The sequence below is a fragment of the Coffea eugenioides genome, chromosome 4, assembly GCF_003713205.1.
Source record: "Coffea eugenioides isolate CCC68of chromosome 4, Ceug_1.0, whole genome shotgun sequence".
NCBI lineage: Eukaryota > Viridiplantae > Streptophyta > Magnoliopsida > Gentianales > Rubiaceae > Coffea > Coffea eugenioides.
Genome location: NC_040038.1, coordinates 40,170,748 through 40,196,972, shown reverse-complemented (window position 1 = coordinate 40,196,972; position 26,225 = coordinate 40,170,748). Strand labels below are relative to the sequence as shown.

At 35.2% G+C, this 26,225-nt stretch overlaps 2 protein-coding genes and 2 pseudogenes across 3 annotated transcripts; 3 read left to right on the top strand and 1 right to left on the bottom strand.

The window, feature by feature from the left end:
• The first annotated feature begins 1,575 nt into the window (after positions 1-1,575).
• On the top strand, positions 1,576-4,810 carry LOC113769346 (annotated as a pseudogene).
• Positions 4,811-6,908: 2,098 nt separating this feature from the next.
• Positions 6,909-8,341, top strand: LOC113768552 (annotated as a pseudogene).
• Positions 8,342-13,511: 5,170 nt separating this feature from the next.
• LOC113767801 (peptidyl-prolyl cis-trans isomerase NIMA-interacting 4) lies at positions 13,512-15,829 on the top strand. Of its 2 annotated transcripts, none has more exons than XM_027311999.1 (5): positions 13,512-13,599; positions 14,616-14,768; positions 14,880-14,989; positions 15,282-15,424; positions 15,519-15,829. In XM_027311999.1, exons 2-5 carry the CDS (start codon positions 14,630-14,632, stop codon positions 15,559-15,561), a joined length of 435 nt encoding a protein of 144 aa, XP_027167800.1. In that variant the 5' UTR covers positions 13,512-13,599; positions 14,616-14,629; the 3' UTR covers positions 15,562-15,829. The 2 variants fall into 2 exon arrangements, with proteins under 2 accessions (XP_027167800.1, XP_027167799.1); XM_027311998.1 differs by having other exon boundaries at positions 13,518-13,599; positions 14,628-14,768.
• A 622-nt stretch (positions 15,830-16,451) lies between these two features.
• On the bottom strand, positions 16,452-20,703 carry LOC113767799 (galactoside 2-alpha-L-fucosyltransferase-like). The gene is made up of 2 exons (XM_027311997.1): positions 20,258-20,703; positions 16,452-18,112 (listed from the first exon to the last, which is right to left on the bottom strand). The coding sequence occupies exons 1-2, from the start codon at positions 20,418-20,420 to the stop codon at positions 16,611-16,613; spliced, it is 1,665 nt and encodes a 554-aa protein (XP_027167798.1). The 5' UTR covers positions 20,421-20,703; the 3' UTR covers positions 16,452-16,610.
• Between the last annotated feature and the right edge of the window lie 5,522 nt (positions 20,704-26,225).

Below are 26,225 nucleotides of genomic sequence, written 5' to 3'. Positions count from 1 at the left end.
AAATCTTAAAACCACAACATGTTTGCTATTTTATGCATCTTACATATATATAAAAACCTAAGTATTCTTCTCCCACGTTGATCCACGTGGCTGCTTTTGAAGAGGAAGCCAATTGTAGTAGATCTCTTCTGCCAAAAATGCCCTCCAAATTTTAACTTCTAGGCTGAATAGTGAACTACTGTTAAGGGTCATACGTCTTTTATCATCTAATTACAACTTTGTCCTACCAGACATAACATCACCTCAAAACAGTAGATCACTGTTAAGGGTTATTTCCGGCATGTTGGGTCAAATCATCCTCCTGTCATTTTCATTGTTTCCCGTTTCTTCCACTGCTCCTCTTCTCTTCGGTGGAAAAAGAGCAGCAGACGAGTAGCTGAACAGCTTTTAGAGACAGTGGCCAAAAATGGGTTGTCTACCTGCTGGGTGTTCTTCCAAAACAAACAAAGAAAAGCATGAATTCAACTCTTCCGCCCACTTGGTCAACAATCTCATGCTTTTTCTCTCTTTCCCCTTACTTTCTCCTTCGTTTTGCTTTTCTGGTTTATAGACAAAGAAAAGTGCCAATTGAATTCCTCCAACATTTGGTCAACAATTTGAAGATTGTCTTCACCAAATTACGGCTGCTCATCGGATTTTGTGGTTTGTCCTCTTCTATTCCTTTTTATTCCCCAACCATTGTTTTCCTCTTGCTTCCTCTCTTTTTCCCTGTTTTCCGTTCTTTTGTTTCAAACCAAGAACATTTTCTTTCTGGTTCAGACCAAGAAAAGTACCGCTTGAATTCCTCCAGCACTCGGTCAACAATTTAATGATTTTTACCCTAAATTATGGCTATCCATCCAAATTTATTTTTTTACTTCTGTACTCTTTATCATATCCCAACTATGGGATTGTTGTTTGTCCTTTTGTATTCATTTTTATTTCCCGGTTGGTAAATTATCAAGAGTCAAAAGAAAAATCTCTGACAACTTATCAAGTTTGCATCTGTATCCACTCTCTTCATCATGGCTAATACCATTGCTAGGGATATAGGTATGTCGTTTTGCTTTCCTTATTGTTGACCAATTGGCAAAATATCAAGAATGAAGTAAAGTGTGTGCCCTTATATTAGGAACAGAAATACCAATCAAAAAAACTTCATACTTCTTCTACCTTCTTCTCTGCAACCTTTCGTGCTAAAGGTAACTACTCCTTTTCTTTGTCTAATTTTTTGCCCTAACAGTATTAAAGAGACTGGATAATCTGTCTATTTTTTATTTTGGTTGTTAAATTTCTTCAGGGGGTTAATTGCAGTTTGAAACAATTGGTGCAGAGAAACCTCTGATTTAGCATCCACACATTTGCAGTAAGCAGTTGCTTAAATTTCGTGTCTCTCTCTTCAGTCTTTCAGTTTCTTGCCTTTTCTTTTCCTATTAATAATATAGTACAACTAATTACCAAGGAAGGGTTGTTACTACTTAATGAATAGATATAACCAAGCTAAAACAAGTTAAATTCTCAATGTGAAGTGTAACTTTAAGCTCCAGCTTTATGAAAAAGCATTAGAATGAGTCTTACATAGTAAGGTTTTACCCCATGTTGAAGCTATTATGCACAAAAGTTAGGCAGCCTATAGAAGAAATCAAATTTAAAACAGATAATCCTAATATTGAGCTTCTAGGATTTGTTGTAGCTGTCTTAAAGGTATAGAATATTAATTCCTCAAAGCTATTTCTAAAGGCAGCGTTCCAGGTTCCACAAAACTCTCAAATCTTAAAACCACAACATGTTTGCTATTTTATGCATCTTACATATATATAAAAACCTAAGTATTCTTCTCCCACGTTGATCCACGTGGCTGCTTTTGGAGAGGAAGCCAATTGTAGTAGATCTCTTCTGCCAAAAATGCCCTCCAAATTTTAACTTCTAGGCTGAATAGTGAACTACTGTTAAGGGTCATACGTCTTTTATCATCTAATTACAACTTTGTCCTACCAGACATAACATCACCTCAAAACAGTAGATCACTGTTAAGGGTTATTTCCGGCATGTTGGGTCAAATCATCCTCATGTCCTTTTCATTGTTTCCCGTTTCTTCCACTGCTCCTCTTCTCTTCGGTGGAAAAAGAGCAGCAGACGAGTAGCTGAACAGCTTTTAGAGACAGTGGCCAAAAATGGGTTGTCTACCTGCTAGGTGTTCTTCCAAAACAAACAAAGAAAAGCATGAATTCAACTCTTCTGCCCACTTGGTCAACAATCTCATGCTTTCTCTCTCTTTCCCCTTACTTTCTCCTTCGTTTTACTTTTCTGGTTTATAGACAAAGAAAAGTGCCAATTGAATTCCTCCAATATTTGGTCAACAATTTGAAAATTGTCTTCACCAAATTACGGCTGCTCATCGGATTTTGTGGTTTGTCCTCTTCTATTCCTTTTTATTCCCCAACCATTGTTTTCCTCTTGCTTCCTCTCTTTTTCTCTGTTTTCCATTCTTTTGTTTCAGACCAAGAACATTTTCTTTCTGGTTCAGACCAAGAAAAGTACCGCTTGAATTCCTCGAGCACTCGGTCAATAATTTAATGATTTTTACCCTAAATTATGGCTGTCCATCCAAATTTATTTTTTTTTACTTCTGTACTCTTTATCATATCCCAACTATGGGATTGTGGTTTGTCCTTTTGTATTCATTTTCATTTCCCGGTTGGTAAATTATCAAGAGTCAAAAGAAAAAACTCTGACAACTTATCAATTTTGCATCTGTATCCACTCTCTTCATCATGGCTAATACCATTGCTAGGGATATAGGTATGTCGTTTTGCTTTCCTTATTGTTGACCAATTGGCAAAATATCAAGAATGAAGTAAAGTGTGTGCCCTTATATTAGGAACAAAAATACCAGTCAAAAAAACTTCATGCTTCTTCTACCTTCTTCTCTGCAACCTTTCGTGCTAAGGGTAACTACTCCTTTTCTTTGTCTAATTTTTTGCCCTACCAGTATTAAAGAGACTGGATAATCTATCTATTTTTTATTTTGGTTGTTAAATTTCTTCAGGGGGTTAATTGCAGTTTGAAACAATTGGTGCAGAGAAACCTCTGATTTAGCATCCACACATTTGCAGTAAGCAGTTGCTTAAATTTCACGTCTCTCTCTTCAGTCCTTCAGTTTCTTGCCTTTTCTTTTCCTATTAATAATATAGTACAACTAATTACCAAGGAAGGGTTGTTACTACTTACTGAATAGAGATAACCAACCTAAAACAAGTTAAATTCTCAATCTGAAGTGTGTTCCAGCCTTATGAAAAAGCATTAGAATGAGTCTTACATATTAAGGTTTTACCCCATGTTGATGCTATTATGCACAAAAGTTAGGCAGCTGATAGAAGAAACCAAATTTAAAACAGATAATCCTAATATTGAGCTTCTAGGATTTGTTGTAGCTGCCTTAAAGGTGTAGAATATTAATTCCTCAAAGCTATTTCTAAAGGCAGCGTTCCAGGTTCCACAAAACTCTCAAATCTTAAAATCACAACATGTTTGCTATTTTATGCATTCACATATTCTGAATACAGTAAGTGATGCATAATCTTTTCTATGAATACTATTACACCCAATTAAACATTACAGAATATGTGGTAGTTTCTCTAAAAAAACTTGTTTGAGAGGTGATTTTTGGTGGTTGTAGTAGCACTGGTGCTATACATTTACTCTGGTTTTCATGTTAATGTGAGAGTACAAGTGCAAGAGACAGGCTATGTATATTTCTCTTTTACCCTATTGTGGGGTTTATGTTAGAAATTCGATGCAGGAAGCACTGTTGTTTGGTTTTTTATTCTTTTACAGATATTCACATGGATGGAGGCTAAAGAAAGATCTCGAATGTCTACTGCTGATCATGCAATGAGATTGGAATTGACAATTAAAGTGCACACTATAGGGGAAGCAGGAGTATTTTGAAACTTTGCCTGACACTATTTCTAAGAAAGCCGCCTGTCTCCATATTCTTCACTCTTATATTAAAGAAAGGTCCACTGACAAGGCTGAGGCTTTGATGCAGAAGATGAACAGTTTGGGGCTAATTGTAAATCCTCATCCATTTAATGAGATGATGAAGCTTTACATAGCAACATCTCAACATAAGAAAGTGCTCGTTGTCATTGTGCAGATGAAACAAAATCGATTACCAAGAAATGTCCTATCGTACAACCTTTGGATGAATACGTGTACAGAGCTGTCGGGTGTTGGATCAGCTGAGGAGGTTTACAAAGAAATGATACATGACAAAAATGTTGTGATGGGATGGAGCTCTTTATCTACTTTGGCAAATATTTACCAAAAATCAGGAGTAGTTAACTAGGCTTTTTGGGCACTGAGAGAGGCAGAAAATAAACTATCTAGCTGTAATCGCCTTGGTTATCTATTTTTGTCAACAATCTATACCTCTTTCAACAGGAAGGATGAAGTTGTGCGGCTCTGGAAAGCTAGCAAAGGGGTAAAGGGCAGAATCACATGTGCGAACTACATGTGCATCTTCTCATGTTTGGTGAAACTTGGTGATATTAAAGAAGCTGAAAATATATTTCTTGAGTGGGAGTCACAGTGTAGGACATTTGATATTAGGGTGCCAAACATTGTTCTAGGCGCATACATGAGGAATGGCATGATGAAGAAAGCTGAATCATTATTTATCTGTTCATTGAACAGAGGTGGATGTCGAAATTATAAAACTTGGGAGATATTCACAGAGGGATGGGTAAGGAGCAATGAAATTGATAAAGCTATAGATACAACGAGAAGATCCCTTTCTACGTTGGAATATTTGCCTTTCGTTCTATAATTTTCTTTTGTTTGCATCCTCATATAGCTCACTATACCTGAAGATATTCAGCTTTGGTTCTTTCCTGTTAAAAAAACACATTTCAATATTTTTTACACAATATCTTGGGCATTGGCACAACCAAAAATGCTCTAGTATATATATAGTGGAAAGGGTAAATTTACAAGTGAAATTCATCATGTGGTTTAGAAATCAATTTTTTAGCATCAAATCAACTGACACAGTGAATATGTGGAGAAAACTACAATATAACTATCATAAGGGAGATAGGTGTGATCATGAAAACTTGGGCGGGGCTATGTGGAATTGTCAAAAACCTTAGGGATGCTTTTTCAATTTATCCCTTTTAAGGGCCTAAAACGGCTATGTGGAATTTCCCAAAAAAATGCAAATTTTCAATAGCTGCTGACACAGGCAGAGCCTCCCCTTTGCAGTCTTCTCGGCTGTGCTTCAGTTCTAGTCTGTTCAATGTTCATCACAAGAAAAAACTTCAAATTCTAAGGTAAAATTCCGGAAACGCTTCTCTTAAAATTTCATTTTTTGATTGTTCTTTATTAATTCTAGAGTAAATCTGGTCTTTATTCATTTGGCTTTTGTTCGTCCTGCTTGTGAACTTTCATATTAGAAGATGCCAAATTTCAACATAGAATTACTTTGTTGCTGATGAGGGTTAATGGATAGTCGACATACTTGTTTTAAAAATTTGTACGTAGTAACTTAAATTGTTGTGGTAGAAGTATTATTTGTTCGAATTTTATTGTTCCAAGATTTAGTAACTTTACATGAGTTATATCAAGTATTTATTACCAGGGTTAGGTATGGATTAACTGATGAAATTTTCTAGTAGTTTGAGAAGTGTACAGTATTTGTATAGCCATTTTTATACATATTATTCTATCATGCGTTTGCTGCTGATTGCTTCTCCTATGATCATTTCTAGTTCTATTTTTGGAATCTTACCTCCTCCTTTTATTACTCTTTTATCATATGCACTTAAATACTAATTAAGTTCTTTTACTGGAGAAAATGGATTTTTGCCTTTAATCTGGATAAATGATGGAAATTAGCTTCTGTAACAGACTCGAACATTGTTTTCAGAAGTCGAAGAACATTCTTCATAGGGTAGTTCTACAGTTGTATGAGTATAAACAAACAATTGTTGCTCGAAAAGATGGTGAATTTGTCACATAAGAATGAAGTGCAATGATGTATCCACCACCCTGTCTGTCTTTCATCTTTGGAGCTGAATATGTTCAGCTCCCATAAATTGAAGTTCCTATCTTTACCTTTTCTTTACTTTTCTCTTTAAGGGGTAATGTGGTTCAGCTACCACAAATTGTACATACAATTCTCTGATGTGAGATATATATGCATGTTAAGAGTGGTACTCAAGCAGCCTGCTCAACAGAGAGCTTGCAAAGATGTCATGTTTGGGAAGAGTTCAAGTAAAAACAAGAAGTTGTGTTATCTGGTTTACATTGCAAATAAGAGGAAATTCAAATTGCTACTTTACCTGCCAACTGACACCCCTGCTGAGAATGGATGGTGGCCTATATGTTGCACCAGCATATCTAGACACTCCAATAAATGCACTGGTAGGCTGCAGGAAAAGACAGCAGATATGAAAGAAAAATGCAGCTCAAAATGTGTTCTGTCTTGTCGTTTCCAGTAGGAACTTCACGCAAAGGCCCACGTCGAAAATTTCCTGCTCCTGAACTTTCCTGTGGCTTAATGCCACCAGTAGTTCGGATCACTGTAGGAGGTACTGCTGATGCCTTTGCAATTTTGGTTTTTGTTTGACAAAATAAACTTTTGCTCAAGAACAGGAGATCTACTTGAGTGCTAATCAGTTAGAACAAAGAAAAGCTCATTGTATGGATTCCTTTTCCAGTTTTATAAGATCTATATTCTTAGCTTTCTGAAATGGCCTACATTGTGATTGTGGTTTTCAATCATACATATCTGATAAAGGCTGCCCAGTACATCTGAGATTTTTAGAGTTGAGCAAGGTAATAGAAAGCGTGATTCATCTTTTTCTGGAATTGTACTTCAGTTCCTGGCATCTCTTCCTTGCTGTCAATTTAGTTTCTTATGAACCAAAACTAGAAGCAAAAGGAATAAGAAAAAAGATTACTCTTGTATTCATCTTTTAACAAAAACTCTTAGGATTATGGCATCTGATCATATGTTCCTTCTCATATGAATTCTCTCTGTTTATTCTAGAATGTCTAAATTGCATTTTTTTTCCGGGTTTAGCTTTATTCATTCTTTCACCATGTTTTCCTAAATTTTAGGGTATTGGCATCTTATGGTCTGGAGTGTTTGGGACTGAAAATGGATCTTCTGTCTCAGTCTAAGCAGTGTTCATTTCTGCTAGTTGTCTGCAGCAATATTTAATTGAGCAGATGTCTTATGGATGAAACTGGATTATTTGGCTTACTCAGTGAGAATGCTGGCTTACTAGCGTTGAATTGTGTTGGAAGTCGAAGAGTGGTTCAGATTTCTTCTGAATTCATGCTTTTGTTTTCTATTTTAGGTTTGTTTTGGCATCTGAATTTGCAAAATTTAGTTTACCCCTTCGTGAATGCATTTTTGCAACAAAATTAGAATGACTTGCAGGAAAATTTGGAGCAGACATTGCTTCAATTCCTGCACCTGCTCTGTACTGCATTTTCTTTGCTTATGTGGGTGTGTCTGTACTAACCTGTGGCAAGCTAGGACTACATTCTTAGATGCTGATTTTGTAATGGATTCTTGTTCACCACTTTTTTGCAGGTTCAGCAGTAAGTTTTCTTCAGTTCTGCAACCTGAACAGCTCCAGAATCAAGTCCATACTAGGCTTCTCAATCTTCTTGGGCTTGTCTGTGTCCTGGCATTTCAATGACAACACAGCTATCTGATGATATGGTCTGGTTCACAGCAGCAGAAGATGGGTACATAGTTGATATTCACTACAGAATGCCTTTTTGAGATATTTTTGAATTCCTTTTGTAGTTAATTTAGAATGTTTAAATTTTTGATAAATTGTAGTCAAAATATAAAGCTTGCAAGAGAAAGGCTATGTTCTTCCATGCTCTGCAGGTTAATGACATGGTCAATGTCCCTTTCTATCGGAAGCTTTTGTTGTGGGGGTGATGGCTTATTTGCTGGATAACACGCTCCACAAGAACGATGCATAAGGAAAGAGGTAAGCGCTGGCAGGACAAGTTCAAATCCTTCAAAACAAACACAAGAAGCGAGGAATTTTATTCCCTTACCTTCCATCTAAACCAATAGTACCCGTCTGTTTGAGTTGCCCACGCAAGATTAAAGATGTCAGTAGAAACTAAGCTTTTGATTCCTCATTAGCTCTGAGAAGCTGGAAGTAGCGCTGCTCCGCTACAAAATTGTTCTTCAATTCGCATCTTTTTTATATTCTAAAGAAGTGTAAATAGTATGACCATCTAAAGCCAAGAGCATTTGTTTATTAGTTTCCTTTCTGTGAATCAAATTTTGTGGCAATACGGAATTGAAATACTGGTGGAAGTCGTATTTTTTTGCCTGGAATCATCTTTCGTTTCCTCTCTCCCAACTTTCAGCTTCTGGTCTACATAATCTGATTGTTGGAGGCCTAAGCTTTTGTACAGTAGAACTTTGGTCCTTTGTACATGGGATTTAGCTTCTTGTCATTCCCTGGATTATGCTGTTGAGTTCTTGAACTGGTTTAAGGTAAACTAATGTAATTACAAATCTGTTAAATCTGTTTTCATAACTCTAGGATACTCAAAACCTAGCATAACTGAAGACTCTACACGTCCATGTAGATAGGCATGGTCATGGTTCCATTTGGAACCGGACCAGAACCGGAACTAGAACCGTGGTAGAACCTTGGATAAAGGTTTCGGTTCTGGTTCTTTAAAAAATAGAATCAGAACCGTCGGTTCCAGAACCGTTAAAAAATAATTAATATAAGTAGTGAGATAATTCGAAAAAAAATAGTTGTGTTTAATAGGTTTTAAGAAAGTTTAAATTTTATGAACTTTCTTTTTTATGAATTTTAAGAAAGTTTAAAAGGTCAAATTAAAAGCTATTGGTTTGAAACTAAAAGTCCATAAAACTAAAAGCCCATAAATGGTATAAAACTTGGTTGCTTGGAGTCTTGGACTGAAAGCCCACCATCGTTTATTTTTTTATTTAATTGCTGACTAGCCTGACTGACTTGGACAAAAGCTCACTGATAGTCTGATAGCAAAATGCAATTCCATTTCCAAGTTCCAATGTTCCAAATTCCAATTAATAGCCGTTGGCCCCATCTGAAAATTAATAGCCGTTGGCCCTTGCTGATTACAACGTTCCAATTTCCATTTCCATTTCCAAGTTTCAACTTTTGAATTACAACGTTCCAAATTTCCAATTTCATTTTGTCCTATAAATAGGACTTGAAATTTCATTTTCTACTACACCAAAATTAGTCTTCTCCCTTCCATCTCTAAACTACTTTTAATTTCTTCATCTACTCCCTAATTTTTTCACTTTTATTCTATTTTGCTCCCTTTCACTTTCTATATATTTTACTAATTACTTAATTCTTTCTATTAATCTAATATCTATCATCATAACTTGTAAGTATTAAATTATTACTTACAATTTTTTTTTGCTTATTTGCTATCAAATGGCAAGTTTTGATGGTAGTAGCTCATCTTCAAAATCAAGCAAGCAAAACAATATTTTTTGCAATATTCCTTCAAATGAAATCTTCAACATTGATGATTGTCCAACTCAAGAAAGTCAACACATGACAACCATCCTTAAAGATCAAACAATTGAAACCGAGGAAAGAAGTGGAAGCAAAACTCCTAAATCCAAAATCTTCACAAAGCACTTCAACAAAGAAGTTGACGTTAATGGCAAAGTCAAGAAAAGTGCAATTATTGTCAAAAAAGTTATCAATACAAAGTGGGAGATGGCTATGGAAAGTATCACAAGCATTTGAGAAAGTTTCATCCCCAAGAATTTGGCATCGACAACAAACAAACACAAATTACTGGGTTTGCTACTTCTAACCTTTCTCTATTTTGATTTAGTGAAGAAAGACATAGGAATGAATTAGCAAAAATGATAGCTATTGAACATTTATCTTTTAGTTTTGGTGAAAAGTTGGGTTTTAAGAAATATTGTCAAAATGCTTTAAATCCACAATTTAAAAATGTTTCTAGAACCACTCTTAGACGAACACTTAAAAAATATTTATAATCAAGGGAAAAAAGAGTTAATTCAATTATTCTCAAATTTAGATAGTCGTGTATCTATATGTTTCGATATTTGGAGTGACCATTGGCAAGTACATTCTTATATGGCCATAACTTGTCATTGGATTGATAATGAGTGGAATATACAAAAAAGAGTGCTAGCTTTTCGTATTTTTGATGAATCTCACAATGGTCTAAATATTTTTAAAATGATTAGTATTATTTTGGGAGAATATGGTTTATGTAAAAAAAAAATTTCAATTGGTTTTGATAATGTATCCGCAAATACCGCTTCTATTGGAGAGTTGCGAGATCTTTGCCAACCCGAATTAGGTGGTAAATTTTTTCATATTAGATGTGCATGCCATACTTTAAATTTAGCCGTACAAAATGGTTTTACGAGCACTTGAAAATCGTATAAAACCCATTAGAAAAGCAATTTCTTCTTTATGGGCACACCCTAAATTAATGAAAGAGTGGAGCACTTTTTGTATGCCCAATGGAAAAAATCCAAAAAGATTTTCAAGAGATGTTCCTACTCGTTGGAATTCAACATTGGAATTACTCAAAGAATCACACAATTATAGTGAATTATTATGTGCATTTTTTGCAACTAACATGATCGAAAAAATGTTGCATGAAAATAATTGGATTGTTTGTAATAAAATTTTAGAAATTTTATCAGTCTTTAATGATGCTACTTATACTTTGTCCGGTGTATATTATCCTACCACTCATTTATTCCTTACCGAGGCGTGTAATATTGTTGGTTGTCTAAATGAAGCTAAAAATGATGATTTTCTAAAACAACCTATTAGGGAAATGTTTACGAAATGGACTAATTATTATGAACATATTCCACATATATATTTAGCTGCTTCTGTTTTTTATCCTCGTTTTAGATTAGATGGTTTGCATGAATAGTTGTCATCATATTATGAACAAATATATGGTAGTGAAAATTATGCCCACGATGTTAATAAAAAAGTGTTTGAAGTTAAAGAGCTTATTTGTTCTTTATATAATGAATTTTTTATTACTTATGGTGAACAATTTCCTACTAGTATTTTGGAACCCTCTAGTAACACTGATAATAGTCTTAAAAGGGCTGTCAAAATTGGTGATAGAATACTTCTTGAAAGGTCGATACAACAAAAGGGTTCACTTAATACTAATATGGAACTTGAGTCATATCTAGCTACCAAGTTTGAGCATGATGATAGCAGCTTAACTAAACAGTTTAAAGTCCTTGACTGGTGGTAGCGAAAATCAAAGAATTATCCTATCCTCTCCCTTATTGCTAAGCAAATTTTAGCACCTCCAACATCACTAGTAGCGGTGGAACAAGCTTTTAGTGCGGGTGGAAGCATTTTGGATGAGATAAGATCGAGATTAAGCCTAGAATCACTAGAAATTCAAACATGCATGGATGATTGAACTAGAGCAAAATATAGACAACAAGAAATGGAAAAAGATGAAGAAGAAGAATTCAATTATACAACTGATTCTAGTGTCGTCGCAAGCAATGAAGATGATTAAATAATTAATGTTTGTTTTGATATTTCATCTCAATTTCAAAGAAAAAATCATGTATTTTCGTTTCCATTTAAAATGATTATCATTTGATAGTGTAATGTATTTTTTAATTTGACAATGTAACGTACTTTTCATAAAATTTGTATTATCTATTTATTATTTCGTACTTTGTAGAATAAAAATAAAATTAAAATATGATCTTTATTTTGTATTTGTTTTTTTACATTCTATTTGAAAATTTAAATATATTGTTATATTCGTATTAAAATTGGTAAGGATAAGGAATTAAATAAAATTGTATACAACCATACGGAACCAGAACCAGAACCATAAGAAATCGAAATCAGAACTATAAGGAACCAGAACCAGAACCAGAACCATCTTAGATGGTGCGGTTCTGGTTCTACCTCTTTGAAGAACCAGAACCGGCGATTCCGAAACCGTGGCCATGCCTACATGTAGAGCTCGCGTGCTCTCTTGCAGCTGGTTGGGTTAGCTCTTAGCAAATCAGCTACAAGTTGAATCAAAAAGGCTTTTTCCTTGAAAAAATTTTGAGGGTCCATTTATAAGCTCTTTGGGTTGCCAAGATATTCATTCTTAATCTTGCTGGCTTCTGCATCAGGGGATTGCTGAGATTGAAATCGGGTTACTTAATACTAAAAGGTCTTGGCATACCTGAAAATGTAGATTCTTGGTAGTTTTTTTGCTTTGAATATTGAATTAAAGTAAAAAGATAGTACTACGAGTCCCCATATGGTTATAGCTTCCTATGAGCTTTATTGGCCAGTCAATTGGCCTGCATGCAACTTTTCTCAATGGAAGTTGATGAAGTAATGATGAGAGAATAGCTTGGAAAGAGGAAGATGGGCAGATCTTCTATTTTTTGTAGTACAAGATTTGCTTGCGGTTGGAGATGCTTCTCAAATGATTAAAGAAGTTCTTTGCCCTTTGCGAATCACATTATTCTGATTTAGTTTGATAAAGGAATGAAACAACTTGGAAGGGTTTCCCGTCACTTTTCAGTCTAAAAATGAAACACTCTGTGGATATCCCAATTATGAAACAAGCTTTTGTTGTGGGGAAAAACAAAAGAGAAAACCTTTCCAAGAGGCAAAGGGAAATAAAATAAAAATAGAGAAAACTTCTCTTAAATTAAACAAATTGTACGTGCTTGGTTTACTAGGTTATCCTTTTTGGTATGATAAATGAATTATACACACCTATCGTGACTTTCAACAACACTAGTAATAGGGCCTGAACTTCCAATACAAGAGCTTTTTCACCTAAAATGATAATTTCTTTCTTATATAAAAAAATGAACGAAAGAATTTGGAGAGCATTCTATTTACAGAAAATGAATCTGAGATGAATATTTTTATATAACATTGTATCTATAGAAGATCGTATATCGGATAGCATTCTGTTTACAAAATGGACAATATATATTAATGATACCATTAGAGAGATAAAGTGGACAAATCATCATATATCCCACTTATTAACTCAAAAAATTACATTTATTTAGAAAATGGGCAAGATATACGCATTTCATGTATATCACTTATTAATTCAAATTGTTGGTTACAATTAAAAAAAACTGTTAATCTCTAGCTAGGAATTTCGGTGGAAGAATTCCTATGTGTATTGTCTACTATACTATTTAAATACACTTTTCTCACAATTTTTTTCTTTTGTAAATAATTTTTATTTCCTTCTTTATATCATGGAAAAGGTGAATTTGGCTTGATGATCAAGTTTTAACAACAAACCAACTGCAGGGCGAATATGTCAAGAAAACCACAATACGGGGGAGATAATTGTAATCATGAAAAGCTGGTTGGTGCTAGGTGAGATTTTCACAAATATTGGGGAAGATTTGTAAATTTACCCCTTTAAATGGCATTAGATAAGCAGAAAAAAGGTCAATTCTCAGTAGCTGCTGACATAGCCTTCCCTTCGCAGTCTCAGCTGCTCTTCGGTTCTCATCCGTTCATAACTAGAAAGGAAAAAAATTAAACTCTTAAGGTAAAATTCCTGAAACCCATTTCTCAAAAGTCCATATTTTGATGTTCCAAAGTAATTCTAGTGTAAATCTACTCTTTTGTTGATTTGGGTTGTTTTTTTCTTTCTGCTCTTGAATTTTCATATTATGGTGGGAAGAAATTTGGATAATCGGATAGCTTGTCATGGCTTAATATAGGACAACTTGAAGATGGAAAAATTAAACATAGAATTACTTATTATGTATTAGGATCAATGGAAACTCGCCAAACGTTAGTTATTTTAACAATTTTTTACGTAGTAATTAAAATTGTTGTGGTAGAAGTATTATTTGTTTGAATTTTATTGTTTCAAGATTTAGTAAATTAACATGAGTTATATTTTGGTTTCAAGTATTTATTACCAGGATTAGGTATGGTTTAGCTGATGAAATTTTGTAGTAGTTTGAGAAGTGTGAAATATATGTATAGCCATTTTTATACAGATTTTTGTGGGTGCATAATTAGAAAGAGCAACTTTGGCTTACTTTCTTGTCTTTTTTTGTTTTTGGTTCTTTCCTCTTTGGGTTGAAATAAGCTTTGAGTGTAGCCCTTTTTGTACACATCTTTTCGGGTGCATTTGTTAGCAAGGGCAAAATTTGCTTGCTTTCTTGTCTTTTTTTTTAAAAAAAAAAAATTTGTTAAATTTTCTTTTGCTTTTATAGGACTTATGATTTTCCAGCTCACCATAATCATATTTTGAGTGGAAGTCTATCTGGACTTTTAATGCATAAAATTGTATGTTGGGAATATTGCTTCCATGGCCTCGGATACTAACTTCCATGGACAGATGTATATTTAAGATTTTAAGTTTCTAGTTTTGTGCTTCCATGTTACTTTCGTCAACTGTATATGAATAAATGCAGATAATTCAAGAAGATGATTATCTATTTTGTTTTACCTGAATTCATATTTGTCGCTGACATTTGTGGTATTTCATTGGCTATTCTAAAATCATATTGATGTACTTTAAAACTATGTATTCCTTCCTGTAACATCTAGTATCATATCCAGTTATGGGTAAGGATTCCAAGCCTAAAGATTCAGGAAAGGGCAAAGGCAAACAGGCTGCTGGCGGGAGTGATGATGGTGCTTCCAAGGGCAAAGGAAAAGCTGGAAAATCTGATGGCCTTGGGACTTGCACGTATGTTAAAGGTCTATCCTTCACCTTGCCACATTTTCACATATTTTTGTGCTTTCAATGGCTGCATGCATTGAATTTTAGGTATCATGACTTATTTGTTGCTCTTTTTCTTTTTCTACCAGCTAGGCATATCTTATGTGAGAAGCAAGGGAAGATCAATGAAGCCTACAAGAAACTGCAAGATGGCTGGCTCAACAATGGAGAAAAGGTTCCCCCTGCTGAGTTTGCTAAGGTGAAATTATTCACATCTCGTATGTGTTGTATGCTTTCATTCATAATTGTTGGGGAAACTCGTATCTTTGCCCTGTGAGCCTTCTGTCCTGCAAAGCAAAAAATAAATAAATAAATAGTTCTCTGTAGTCTGTACACTGCAAGCAAAAGAGATTATATTGAAACTGATGACAAAGTGTTAGTGTTTTCTTCCCAGCAAGTAACTTATATCTATCATTTCTAATCAATTGCATCAAATTTGGAGAACTTAAAAATATTGGACAAAATCATTCACTTTCCTTTGAATTCTTCAGCTAGCAGCAGAATATTCAGAATGTCCATCTGGTAAAAAAGGCGGGGATCTAGGATGGTTTCCACGTGGTAAAATGGCTGGTCCGTTTCAGGATGTTGCTTTCAGCACAACTATTGGAGCTACAAGTGCACCGTTCAAATCAACGTGAGTTTGAATTTTCATGGTTTCCTTTCTTACCCTTGTGAATCTGACTTTATGTCTTCAAAATCATCTGAAACTTATCTTGCACGTATTGCAGACATGGATACCACATTATCTTGTGTGAGGGGAGGAAAAACTAAGGCATTTCAGAGTTTGATGGAGTTTCTAAAGGTGGCTTTACCGATCTAAATGTCATTGTGACTATCTGATACTAAGTTCAGCAATGATATCAGGCTTTGAACATCACTGTTTGATTATGCTTTTCAACTTGTGTAATGGATCTTTGCGGTTTATTGCAGAGTAAATGTTTTGTGTATACATTCATCTCCAAGTTGTCTTCGTATAACATATATTTCTTGGTGAAGCTGTTTGGATTCAGTTGTGGAATCAGTTATGCTTAATAACAAATATCCTCTAGCGCAACTTCTGTAGGGCTAGGGACAGGGCATTTGCTCAATCTCTCTGTTGTGCAGAAGCACCTGCGTGAATAATGAGCAGAGGGTAATCAGTTTAATCAATGAGAAGGTGAGAAACCTCTAGATAGCATGTTTTAGATGAATAGGGTAGTCATCAGCTGCCATGAACCAGTGTTCCATGCACTCAGCTTGGCTCAAATGTGTGGCTCTTTCTCTTGGAAGCAGTATCGAAGTATTGAAGTCTCCTTTGACCAAAAAGGGATAAAACAGCATCAATGGCTACCATAGCATTGTGCTCAAGGTTCTCGTTTCATTTCTCTCAAATATACGAGGAATAGCTCTTATGATAGTGGAGATGTTATGTGATATTGTATTTGTTAGCCCATAAAGCCAGTATCGTACGTTTTACGCATTCATCCTGTTTGTGGTGCTACAAGCATAGTTTCCCTACAATTCAAGCTCTTTGCTGTTTGGTTAGATTTGCCAATGAGCTTTCGAGCTTTTGCTGCTTGATGAGATTTGGTTAGTGCTTTACAGGAACTGGAATTGCAATGCTGGAGCAAAATGGCGCCCGTGGTTCCTGGTTTTAGATGTTAAGCTGAAATGGCCATGTATGAAGCCCTCTGGTAAAACTGGCTTACTACATTGTCCTTCAGGCAATCTTTGAGAAAAGAAGAAACAATATTTGGACTATATCACTGCAAATATTGAAGTGTACAAGGGAAAATTTTTTCTTTCTATTTCTCCAGGAATTAACAAAATGGTCACTAGTCCTATTCTCTGTCAATGAATTTAATACCCCACCATTTGTCATCACAATGCTGTACATTAGGATCAAGTTTACCACCTGGGCCAGTCCATTTTTTACTTGTGCAATCATAATATGGAGGGGCATGCATGCAAGGTTCCATTGACACGCCCCGCTGACATGGTGGATTTGGGATTACATGATCCTCAGGCTTGTAAAGGATCCATGGCTTCAATCCTCCAAGACTATGAGCTATATAGCCAAAAGTTGAACCTCCGCTTGTGACCAGCTTATCAGTCAAGCTCAGCAGATAGATTTCTGCCCATGCTTTTATATTGTGCATTCGTCTTCTAGTATGCTGGTACTGCTCATGGCTTGGCTGGTGTACTTCAACCACTTCGCCTGTGACGGTGGAACGTTTCCAGTACATGCTTTTTATTGCCTCGGAGTACCAAGATCTTAAAGATGTAATCAGAAGAGCTTTAGTCTTGAGCTTTCCAGATTGAATGACGACAGGTTTGGTCCCGTTGATTTCTGGTAGCAGATTCTCCCTCAGCATACAACCCAAAGTCTGATTTAGCACGCGCTCAAAACGACCAAAATCTTTGTCTAGTACTCGTATCTGAATGCCTATCTTTTCATCTGCCCTGGCTAAATTGATGTTGTAATACCTGGTGACAAGCCCCCAAATAAAGTTGGTGGGATTAAAGAGATACCGGCCCAGGTAATGAAACACAGTTCCTAAATTTGGGAATAGATCGCTAATATCTTGCTGAAAAGATGGAATTGAAACAAGAGATGGGGCAAAATATATGTTTGATTTCACAATAAGCCAAGGTATATTCTGGAGAATAGTATGATCATGATCACAAAAGATACGCTTGTCAAAATCATCATAGTCATGGACTAGATAGAGATAGAGATATGGTGGCAGGGAAGATGAAGTTGAATTAGCATGGCTTCTGTTTCTCAACAGGTTTCCAAAAGTCTCAGGAGATTTCTGATCAACGCTACTGAACTTACCAATAAGGGGGAAGTTAGAGGGGAGTAACCAGGAAACCTCAGGAAATGGTTCACAGAAAAGATCAGAAACTCCACTTCCTGGATCAACAAGTAGGACTCTATTTGTTAGCAGGGCATAAAGAAAAGCAGATGATAAGCTAAGCATTCTGTTTCCTAAACCAGCCATTGGAATCCAGATTACGTACTTGCAACCAGTGGAATTGGAGTCTTGGCCATGGTTGCCTGACTTGAGATATTCCAAGGTTCTGTTGTAGGACTCTGTAAATGGTCCACATTGTTTATGCAGGGCTTCATATTTTCTTAACCTTGAGACTAGATTGGGAGAAGGCTGGTGTTTTTGTTCCTTTCTGTACAAGGCTGATTGATACCTACTTACACATGTATTTACATCTAATCCTTCTGGGAAAAGGCCACCAAGAAGCTTATCCTTTGGCACCTCGACTGGCTGGGGAAAAGAATCTCCAATGTACCTGATCTGTTCTATAATGTCGTCCAAATTAACATCTGTGGAAAGAAAAGAGAAGAGTTATGGAAAAAATAGTTGAGGACAATGATGGCAAATGTCAAGCAAATGGCTCTAATATTTCATTGAGAGCAATTTGTATGTGAAGCTAACAGACATGAGGCAACAGCCTCTTCTGAAGCAATTCAATGAGCCAGAGAATACTAATCAACTAAAGGAAGAAAATTTGGAACAATTCCCACCAAACAACATTAGACAATCACATCTGATAAATGAAACAAAGAAATCTTTGATTTCTCAGTGTTCAGGGAGCCAACATAAATATTTCAAAAGTTCGAAGGATCGCGTGAGTTATTTCCTTAAATTCTTGACCATGAAATATGATGAACACTTGGTGTAATGGGCGGCATGGCAACTTTAAGTTTTTTGCTGTTTAACCACATATAGATCAACTATTCTCATGTTTGAAAAAAATGAGGCCTCTCAATGAACCCTTTTTTTTTTTTGGAAAAATCTCAATAAACCATTATACATTACCAATGTTCATGTAGGTTTAAAAAAAAATCATATTGCTCAATAACTTAATATACAGTTTCAACTATGAAAATTTCACTCATTATACTGGTTGTTGTTTTTTTCTTCTCCTGAAATGTTTTAGAAGGTGCAGGAAAGGAGATGGGAAGGTCAGAGTCTGACTAGTACTCTAGCTAAGGAAGAAAGACATTTTACATAGGATTATATTGACCATTAGGTATCCTGGTGACCATGTTCATTAGGATTTCATAGAACATTAGACACTAAAATTCACTAATTGGAAAAATGAAGAAGAAATAAGTATAAAAGATTATATTATTTCACACTTTCTTATCTCCATCAATTTAGGAAACTTATCCTTAAATATCAAAGCCTTAGCTAGGAATAAAAAATAAACCAAAAAAGAAAAGGGACCAATAAGAGAGAGAGAGAGAGAGAGAGACATTCAAATAGTATATATGAAGATTTTACCTTACCAAAAACAAAAATGATAAGATATTGTAATGATTAATCACAACTGACTAAAATTAAATAGAGTATGACATGTTTAAAGTAATCTGAGAGGATAAGAGACCAAAGATTAGACACCTTTGACTTTCTAAATTCCACTATGTTCAATTGTTCAATGCATCAAAATTTCGCTCCAAATAGTACTGTGTCTATCTTTGTGCATTTACCCGATTATATGCATAAACACCTAATCCTATCCAAAACAACCTAATGGAATATATTACCAAATAGCCTAATAATAAGTTAGGTAGTTTCATGTACTACAATAGGATCTACCTAGTTAATTATCTCACTAATTCTTCCATCGGTAGAAATATGCATCTTAGGAGGATTTTAATCCATAGAAATTTGTTTATGTGTTCATAGTGCATACACATTTGTTCGATTGATTTTCTAATCTAAGTGTTTCATGACTAATTGTTTGGATTTTGGAGCTCTCAATCAATAGTTTCAAATGGGATCAATCCCATTTTCTTGAGAAGGTACCTAATCTAGCAATGACTATGTTGATTTGGTCCATTCAATCATGCATCCAAAAATTGTACTCGTATCCTAATCAATTTAATTTCTCACAGTATAAAGGACATAAGTTCCAAGATCTTATATCCCAAAAAGTGTCAGTTCTTGTAAGGTCAATCTAATTTGGAAATCTGCACATTAACCTAACATGCTTTTGCACCTTGGAGAAAGTTTTAATGAACAAGATCAAGGGTTCTAATTGTATATAAATTTTGCAATTGGAGATGTAATAATCATCAAAACAATGCCAAATTCAGAAGCAATTGAAGTTGATTTGAATTTTCTTAAAAAAGTGTAAAGTCTTATTAATTTCTAGTAATTCTTGCTAGTAATGATGCCTCGTAATAATAATTCCACATAAGAATTACTCAAATTCGGTCAACGGGCACCCAATTCACAATAATTACTCAAACGCGGAGATACTTAGCAAAAACAGCAACTTCCAAGATTCATTGGTTCAATGCAAAAGCTACAAGAGACAAACCACTTAAACAGATTCAAGCAAGCTCTTGAATTTTGGATTATCTTTGCAAATCAAAGAAACAAATCAATGAGATTTATTCTGCCAAACAAGAAAAAAAAAAAAGAAGTAATCAATAGCAAAGCAGGAGCCAGCTAGATACCTTCTTTCCCTGGTTTCTGACTCCATTGAAAGCCATAGGAAGGCCAGCCGCTCATTGCTGAGAACCAAACCAAGAACCCCACCAAGGAAGCTACAAAAATCCCCATTACTTTGACTGGATTGCAGAAGAATCTATAGGCCTCTGGACACCTGGTCATCATCATCTTTAACGTTTGATTTACGGGAGAAAAAGAAAAAAACAATAACAAATGGATTAGAGGGGGATCTGTGCAATGTATAGTATCAGAAATCTTGAGTTGGGCTGAGTCCAATTCTCAGGAAAGATTGGGGAAGGAGATAAAATTGTTATGAACAAGGAAGTTGGCTGACTTGCTCCTGACAAAGGATGCCTATACATTTCCGTTGGTTTTTGTTGTTTGAACTTTGAAATAGTGAAAGTTCGCAGAGTCTTCTGAAATTCTAAGCCATCTTTACTTGGCAACTAGCATATTGTCTGCTAGCCCCCACCTTTGGCCGAATGGTTTCTTTTGGGATTAAATATCCTTTCAACTTGCAGCTTTGGAAAGATGGAAATGTCCCACTTGGCCATGTTTAGTTTGCCATTTGAAAAAAATAAAAATATATATATGGTTTGGAATACTATTTTACACTTAGTTTGACATTATTTGCAAGAGTGAAATAATGAATGACACTGGGCCACGAATATCTGTTTACGTGCGACAAAACAAACCGAGTAAAACTACAATAAATTTATAGGTTGAAGAATTTGTATTTTGGTTTTTTCAAGGCTACACATGATTTTTTCAACTCTTCAAGAACATCTCTTCTATGGCCAAGTTAAATGGGATGCTTCCTTTTTTCTTTTTTTTTTTTAATTGGAATGAGAACAAGCCAATAAATATGGATTCGGAGCCTCTCTAGTTAAGGTTCTCTTCAGCTCTAACTAATTGTGTAAACTTGCACAATTTCGATGTAAATTAATATATTTTTAACGTAATTGTTAGTTTTACATTAATTCAATTATAATTCAGATTTATATTAAGATTATACCTATTTACAAAAATTCTATTTCCAACAAATATAACTTTTTTTTTGTCAATCGTATATTTACTCCTATTCCTACTCTAATCTATATTGAGGAGGAGAGTCCAACTGAATCATAAGGGAACCGACAGAGATTGAACCACCGTCAGACCAGACGAGTTCAATGCACATTCATATGAATTTAAACCATTTAAAGTGACAGCCATACTGATCCACACATAATAGTAAGTAATGAAAGACACGATTTGAATTTTGACCTCCCACCTAATCAAATCTTGAAATGCTATGGTCGTGGCGAATAGCAAATATCGCTTCTTTAGAGGGGGGACTTTGTGACGTCCAGACAAACTGTCAATAGTGGTGCGTCCATCGTGCTTTGTTATTTCATTTTGTTGACAAGTTCAAGAACCGTGTATGGAATTGGTCATCTTGCTTGATGGTCTGGATTGCCATTCTTTAAACGTGTGACACTGGGGAAGTGCATTCTTGAGAAGATATTGTGGGCTGTGATTTTGTGGTGACAAAAAAGTCATATTGATGAGACTGATTATATTGAGATTTGACAAGTAAATGGTAACAAAATGTGAGACTAATTCTGATATTAGGGTGGGTTTGGTAGAGCTCAAAATTTTGTACTTTTACATGAAACTTTCTACTGATTGATTGTACGTGTGGATTAATTTTTTTGTACGGAAACTCAAAATATACAAACTGTACTAACGGACTGATGTTGGGAAAATTGAAATTACCAATCCTACATATACACGTACTAATAATTGTTATTATCCCTTGTATTTATATATATTTTTTATTTAATTTTATCTACACTTTCTTATATTTATTTATTTATCCTAATTAATCTTATATTTCTAAAAATATCACATTTGAAATATATTTTAACAAAGACAGACCGATTGATTATTTGGGACCCTCCAACTTCTATGCAGACAGATTTAGTCTTTGAATTCTTTTTCCTAGCCTAATTGATTCTCCCATTTTTATTTTTTTGGACCTATTTAGTCATTGTATAGTTTCTGCACCCCAAAAATCACCACAGACAATTCAAGAGCAAAATGCATGATATAGAAAAAGAATTAATCTTTCCTACATCGACAGTGTATATACCGCCAGTATTAGATGAATGACAATTATATAAAATTTAAATTTGAAATCCAACTTTCACACATGTGATATACATGATGATAGTGTATATACTGTCAATGTATATAAGATTTAATCCATAAAAAATCCTTCATCTCATGTCCGTTAGACAAATCCAAGAAAACAATGAAGTTACTCAGTCTCTCTTTTTTTTTTTTTTTTTTCAGCAACGGTAGTTTTTATAGTGATTGGCAAAAAGATGTACACTTATATGAGTAAAGGCTCAAGTAGTACTATACAAAAGTGTTAGACTCAGTCTCTCATGAAAGGAAGAGATGAAATGAAATGAATTTTTTATAGTAGCAAAGTAGCAGATAAGACTTAAAATAGAAAAAGTCTTTCAATAGACAAAAAAGAATAGGTAGCCGTCATATTGATGAATATGCTTTTTAGGACTCTGCTCATTGGCTTCGGAGCTAAGCATTTAAATGTTGGCATTGGAATGTACAACTAATCCTTTAACTCTTCCAGCAACTTTATCTAAACAAAACAAATTAAGAAAAATCCTCCATGTGCACTCCAGCACTATTGATCCCATTTCCGCAAATGGAAAAAAATCCATAAAGCAAATAAAGTTGTGAGTTAATTTTATATACACTGATAATATATACACTATCACAGTTGAATGCATAACATATGTGTAAATTTTGAATTTTAAATTCAAATTTAAATTATGTGTTATTCATCTAATGGTGAAATTGTATATACTGTCACTGTATAAAAAATTAATCGTAAAGTGATTAAATAGCAAAAATTAAAAAAGGGGAAAAGGTTCAAAGCGTCTTGATAGTTCCAACAAGTGGAGCACATGAAATATTAAATAAAAGGATAAAGCATCAAACTTTCCTTTTGAATCATGCCTTGAACCAAAAAGGCAGCTATTGAAGTTTGAAGGGTACTACTTTAAAATACTTTATTTTAGTAAGTGTGTGACAGCCCCACCTTCCCCTAAGGCGAACCAAAGGGGTTAGCGGATTGCCTGCCCAGCTCTCGCCAGGACTAACGGTGCAGTTTAGAGCGATCTATTGCGTTCCGGAACTTATAACGCGCGTAAACAAGGCAAAAGGGCAAAATAACCCAAAAAAAAAAAAAAAATTCGGAGTCGGCCATGAATAGTAACCGACCCGTCAGAACGCAACCAAATATCGAACAAACATTCACATCTTGAACTTTAGCAAATACAATCCAAAGTGACATACAAAAGTTTTCAAAAGTTAATATATATACGATTTGCCAAATTGAAAGTGAAAACGGCCCTAAAGATACATTTAGGGTTTCACTTCATATACAATACAAAAGAAATATACATCTAGTTCATTCGGTAACCATCTATCAAGATTCATTCCAAAAAGAGTCATATTCCTGTAAGGAAAACAAAAGGAACGGTGTGAGCTAATTGCCCAGTGAGATACTATCACTTACGCAACCAAGTGCATATAAGCATCAAGCTTTCATTCAATATAGTAAGATAAGCAAAGGCACACGTCAAATATGGTGATAAAAGGATACAGATGGCTCTCAAGAGCCTTTTCCTCGTTTGCATTTCTTGATCGGACGTCATTGACTCTCCGTCAATGTTCGAAAAGTAACCAACCGTAGACTCCACTTTCCCTCCACTCCTTCCACCTAACATCCCCCTACCGGGCCCGAACTCCAAACACTTGCACTTTGGTATTACTCGAGTATACCGGAATCGAGAGTCTCGCATACTACAAGATTCCATATAACTTTACCCAAGGTTCATTAATTGGCACGACCAAGCCCTCGCCGGCTCGATTCAATCAACTACCAATGAGGTTGAGCTCATTGATAACATTTGTAATCGTTGGATACTCGTCCAATCGAAAAGTACTTTCATTTCAACTTTCATTTCATGTAACATTTCATGTAACATTCCAATAACATGACAACAATGATATAAGGCATATAAGTGAGAGCGATAAAGTACACTTTCACTTCAATCAAGTCACATTCAATTTACTTCAAACAATTTACATTCAAAGCCATATAGTAACACACAAGTGAGTAGTACACTCACCAGGGTCAGTGCAGATACCTCCCAAAAGAGAGCTTTAATCACCAAGAAACCCTAAAATAATCCAAGGAAAACAATGGAAGATTCCACTTTCAAAATCGAGTATACAGAATGCACATGTGAGGCTCGACTACCAGTCGTATGCCTCGCCAAATAATTACTAAAGCAAGGGTGCAAAACATGATTTTTGGTAACAAAAAGGTAACATGAAGACCTAGGCTCAAACAACCCAAAAGCCCTTCGTTCAAATCACAAGTAAATCCAACTAGCCTTCAAGAAAAATTCCGGCAGCATAACCCTTGTGTTTACCTATTTTCCAGCCATCATGGCTTCATTATTTCCTCAAATTAGTCCCAACATCTCGTCCAAAAATAATCTCATTCCCAAAAGCCGTTCACTAGGCTTAATGGCATTCAAGTACAAAATTTAGCTAGGAAATGACCGGATATGAAAGTCAAGCCCTAAACTATTCCAATAAAACACAATAAGACTCGATTACAAGTCATAAACCAATTCTACATACTACCAAAACAGGGTTCCCTAAGCATACACAAACAATAGAGGAAACCAGAAAATTCGGAAATGCAATTAGCTTTAGCCCTGAAAAAAAACAGTTTTTGTCCTCATTTTGCGGTAATGGTGCCAAAGGCACTACGATTATCGGATGAAGGTGCAAGACCCACCGTTTCGAAGCTAAGAGATAGGGCTACAATATTGAAGAAGGTCACTCAACCCATTTTTGAGTGCAAACAGGTCAAAAATGCAAGATACTACATCAAAAACGTAAAACAGATTCACCAAAACGCATTCTAGCGGAAACATCATAACTCAGGCTCTCCAAGTCCAAATCCAGAAATTCCAAAACCAGCTGAAAGCTAAGAAACAGAGCTAAATTTCATTAGAAGGCCTCAACAACCAATTCGGAAGAAATTCCAGCCAAAACAACCCATTACAGACGCACTTCTCAATTTCGGGTAAAACCAGAACAGCAATAGTAATTTCGACTTATCTCATTCTACACTACTCCGATTAACCTGAAATTTTGTAGTCACCTCTAAAATGTTATTCCCTACAACTTTCATGTTTTAAGCCAAGGCCAATTCGGCCTCTATCTAGGACCTAAAAATTCGGACAGAATGTAGTTTCATGAACCCTAGGTTTTTCAATTTTCTTCCAAAACAGAAATTACTTGCAATCTTCCACTTTTTCCACCTTCTAGATGCCTTATATACCATTTCTAATCATCATAGATAGCCACACAATCATGCTTATATTAAAACAGAAAAATCTCCAAAAATAATAAAACTTCATCATTTCAATCACAAATCAAGAAATAACCCATAAATTTGCATCTCATACAACCACTAAGCATGATTTAAGCATCAATTAAGGGAGGAGGGTGGTTCTTCACAACTTACCTTGAACACAAGAGAGAGAGAGAGTTATTGGTCACCTTAACTTTCCAAATAACTTCACACAACAACTCACAAACACTACTTGAAGGTGTTTTATGGAGGAAAATCAAGGTTGGATGGTTGGTTTTGATGATTGAAGCAAGATTGAAGCTAAAATCTTGAAGAGCTTTCTTTCTTTTGTTGCTCAAGAAGCTCGGCCACCATGGAGGATATTTTGATGATTTTTGGGTCATTTTTGGTTTATTTAAGTCAAATGGTAAGACCATGAATAGTGGTCTTAAGGTTCAACCTCTCAAATGGTGACACTTGTCACCTTTTAATAAATGTTCACCAACCTTGTCTCTCTTATATCA

Bases quoted from the DNA above. Each gene is read 5' to 3' on its own strand.
- LOC113767801 (XM_027311999.1), top strand. From the start codon at position 14,630: ATGGGTAAGGATTCCAAGCCTAAAGATTCAGGAAAGGGCAAAGGCAAA. The intron at 14,769-14,879 runs GTCTATCCTTCA...TTTTTCTACCAG, and splicing joins GACTTGCACGTATGTTAAAG to CTAGGCATATCTTATGTGAG. The intron at 15,425-15,518 runs GTGAGTTTGAAT...CACGTATTGCAG, and splicing joins AGTGCACCGTTCAAATCAAC to ACATGGATACCACATTATCT.
- LOC113767799 (XM_027311997.1), bottom strand. From the start codon at position 20,420: ATGATGATGACCAGGTGTCCAGAGGCCTATAGATTCTTCTGCAATCCA. The intron at 18,113-20,257 runs GTATCTAGCTGG...TTCTTTCCACAG, and splicing joins TCAGAAACCAGGGAAAGAAG to ATGTTAATTTGGACGACATT.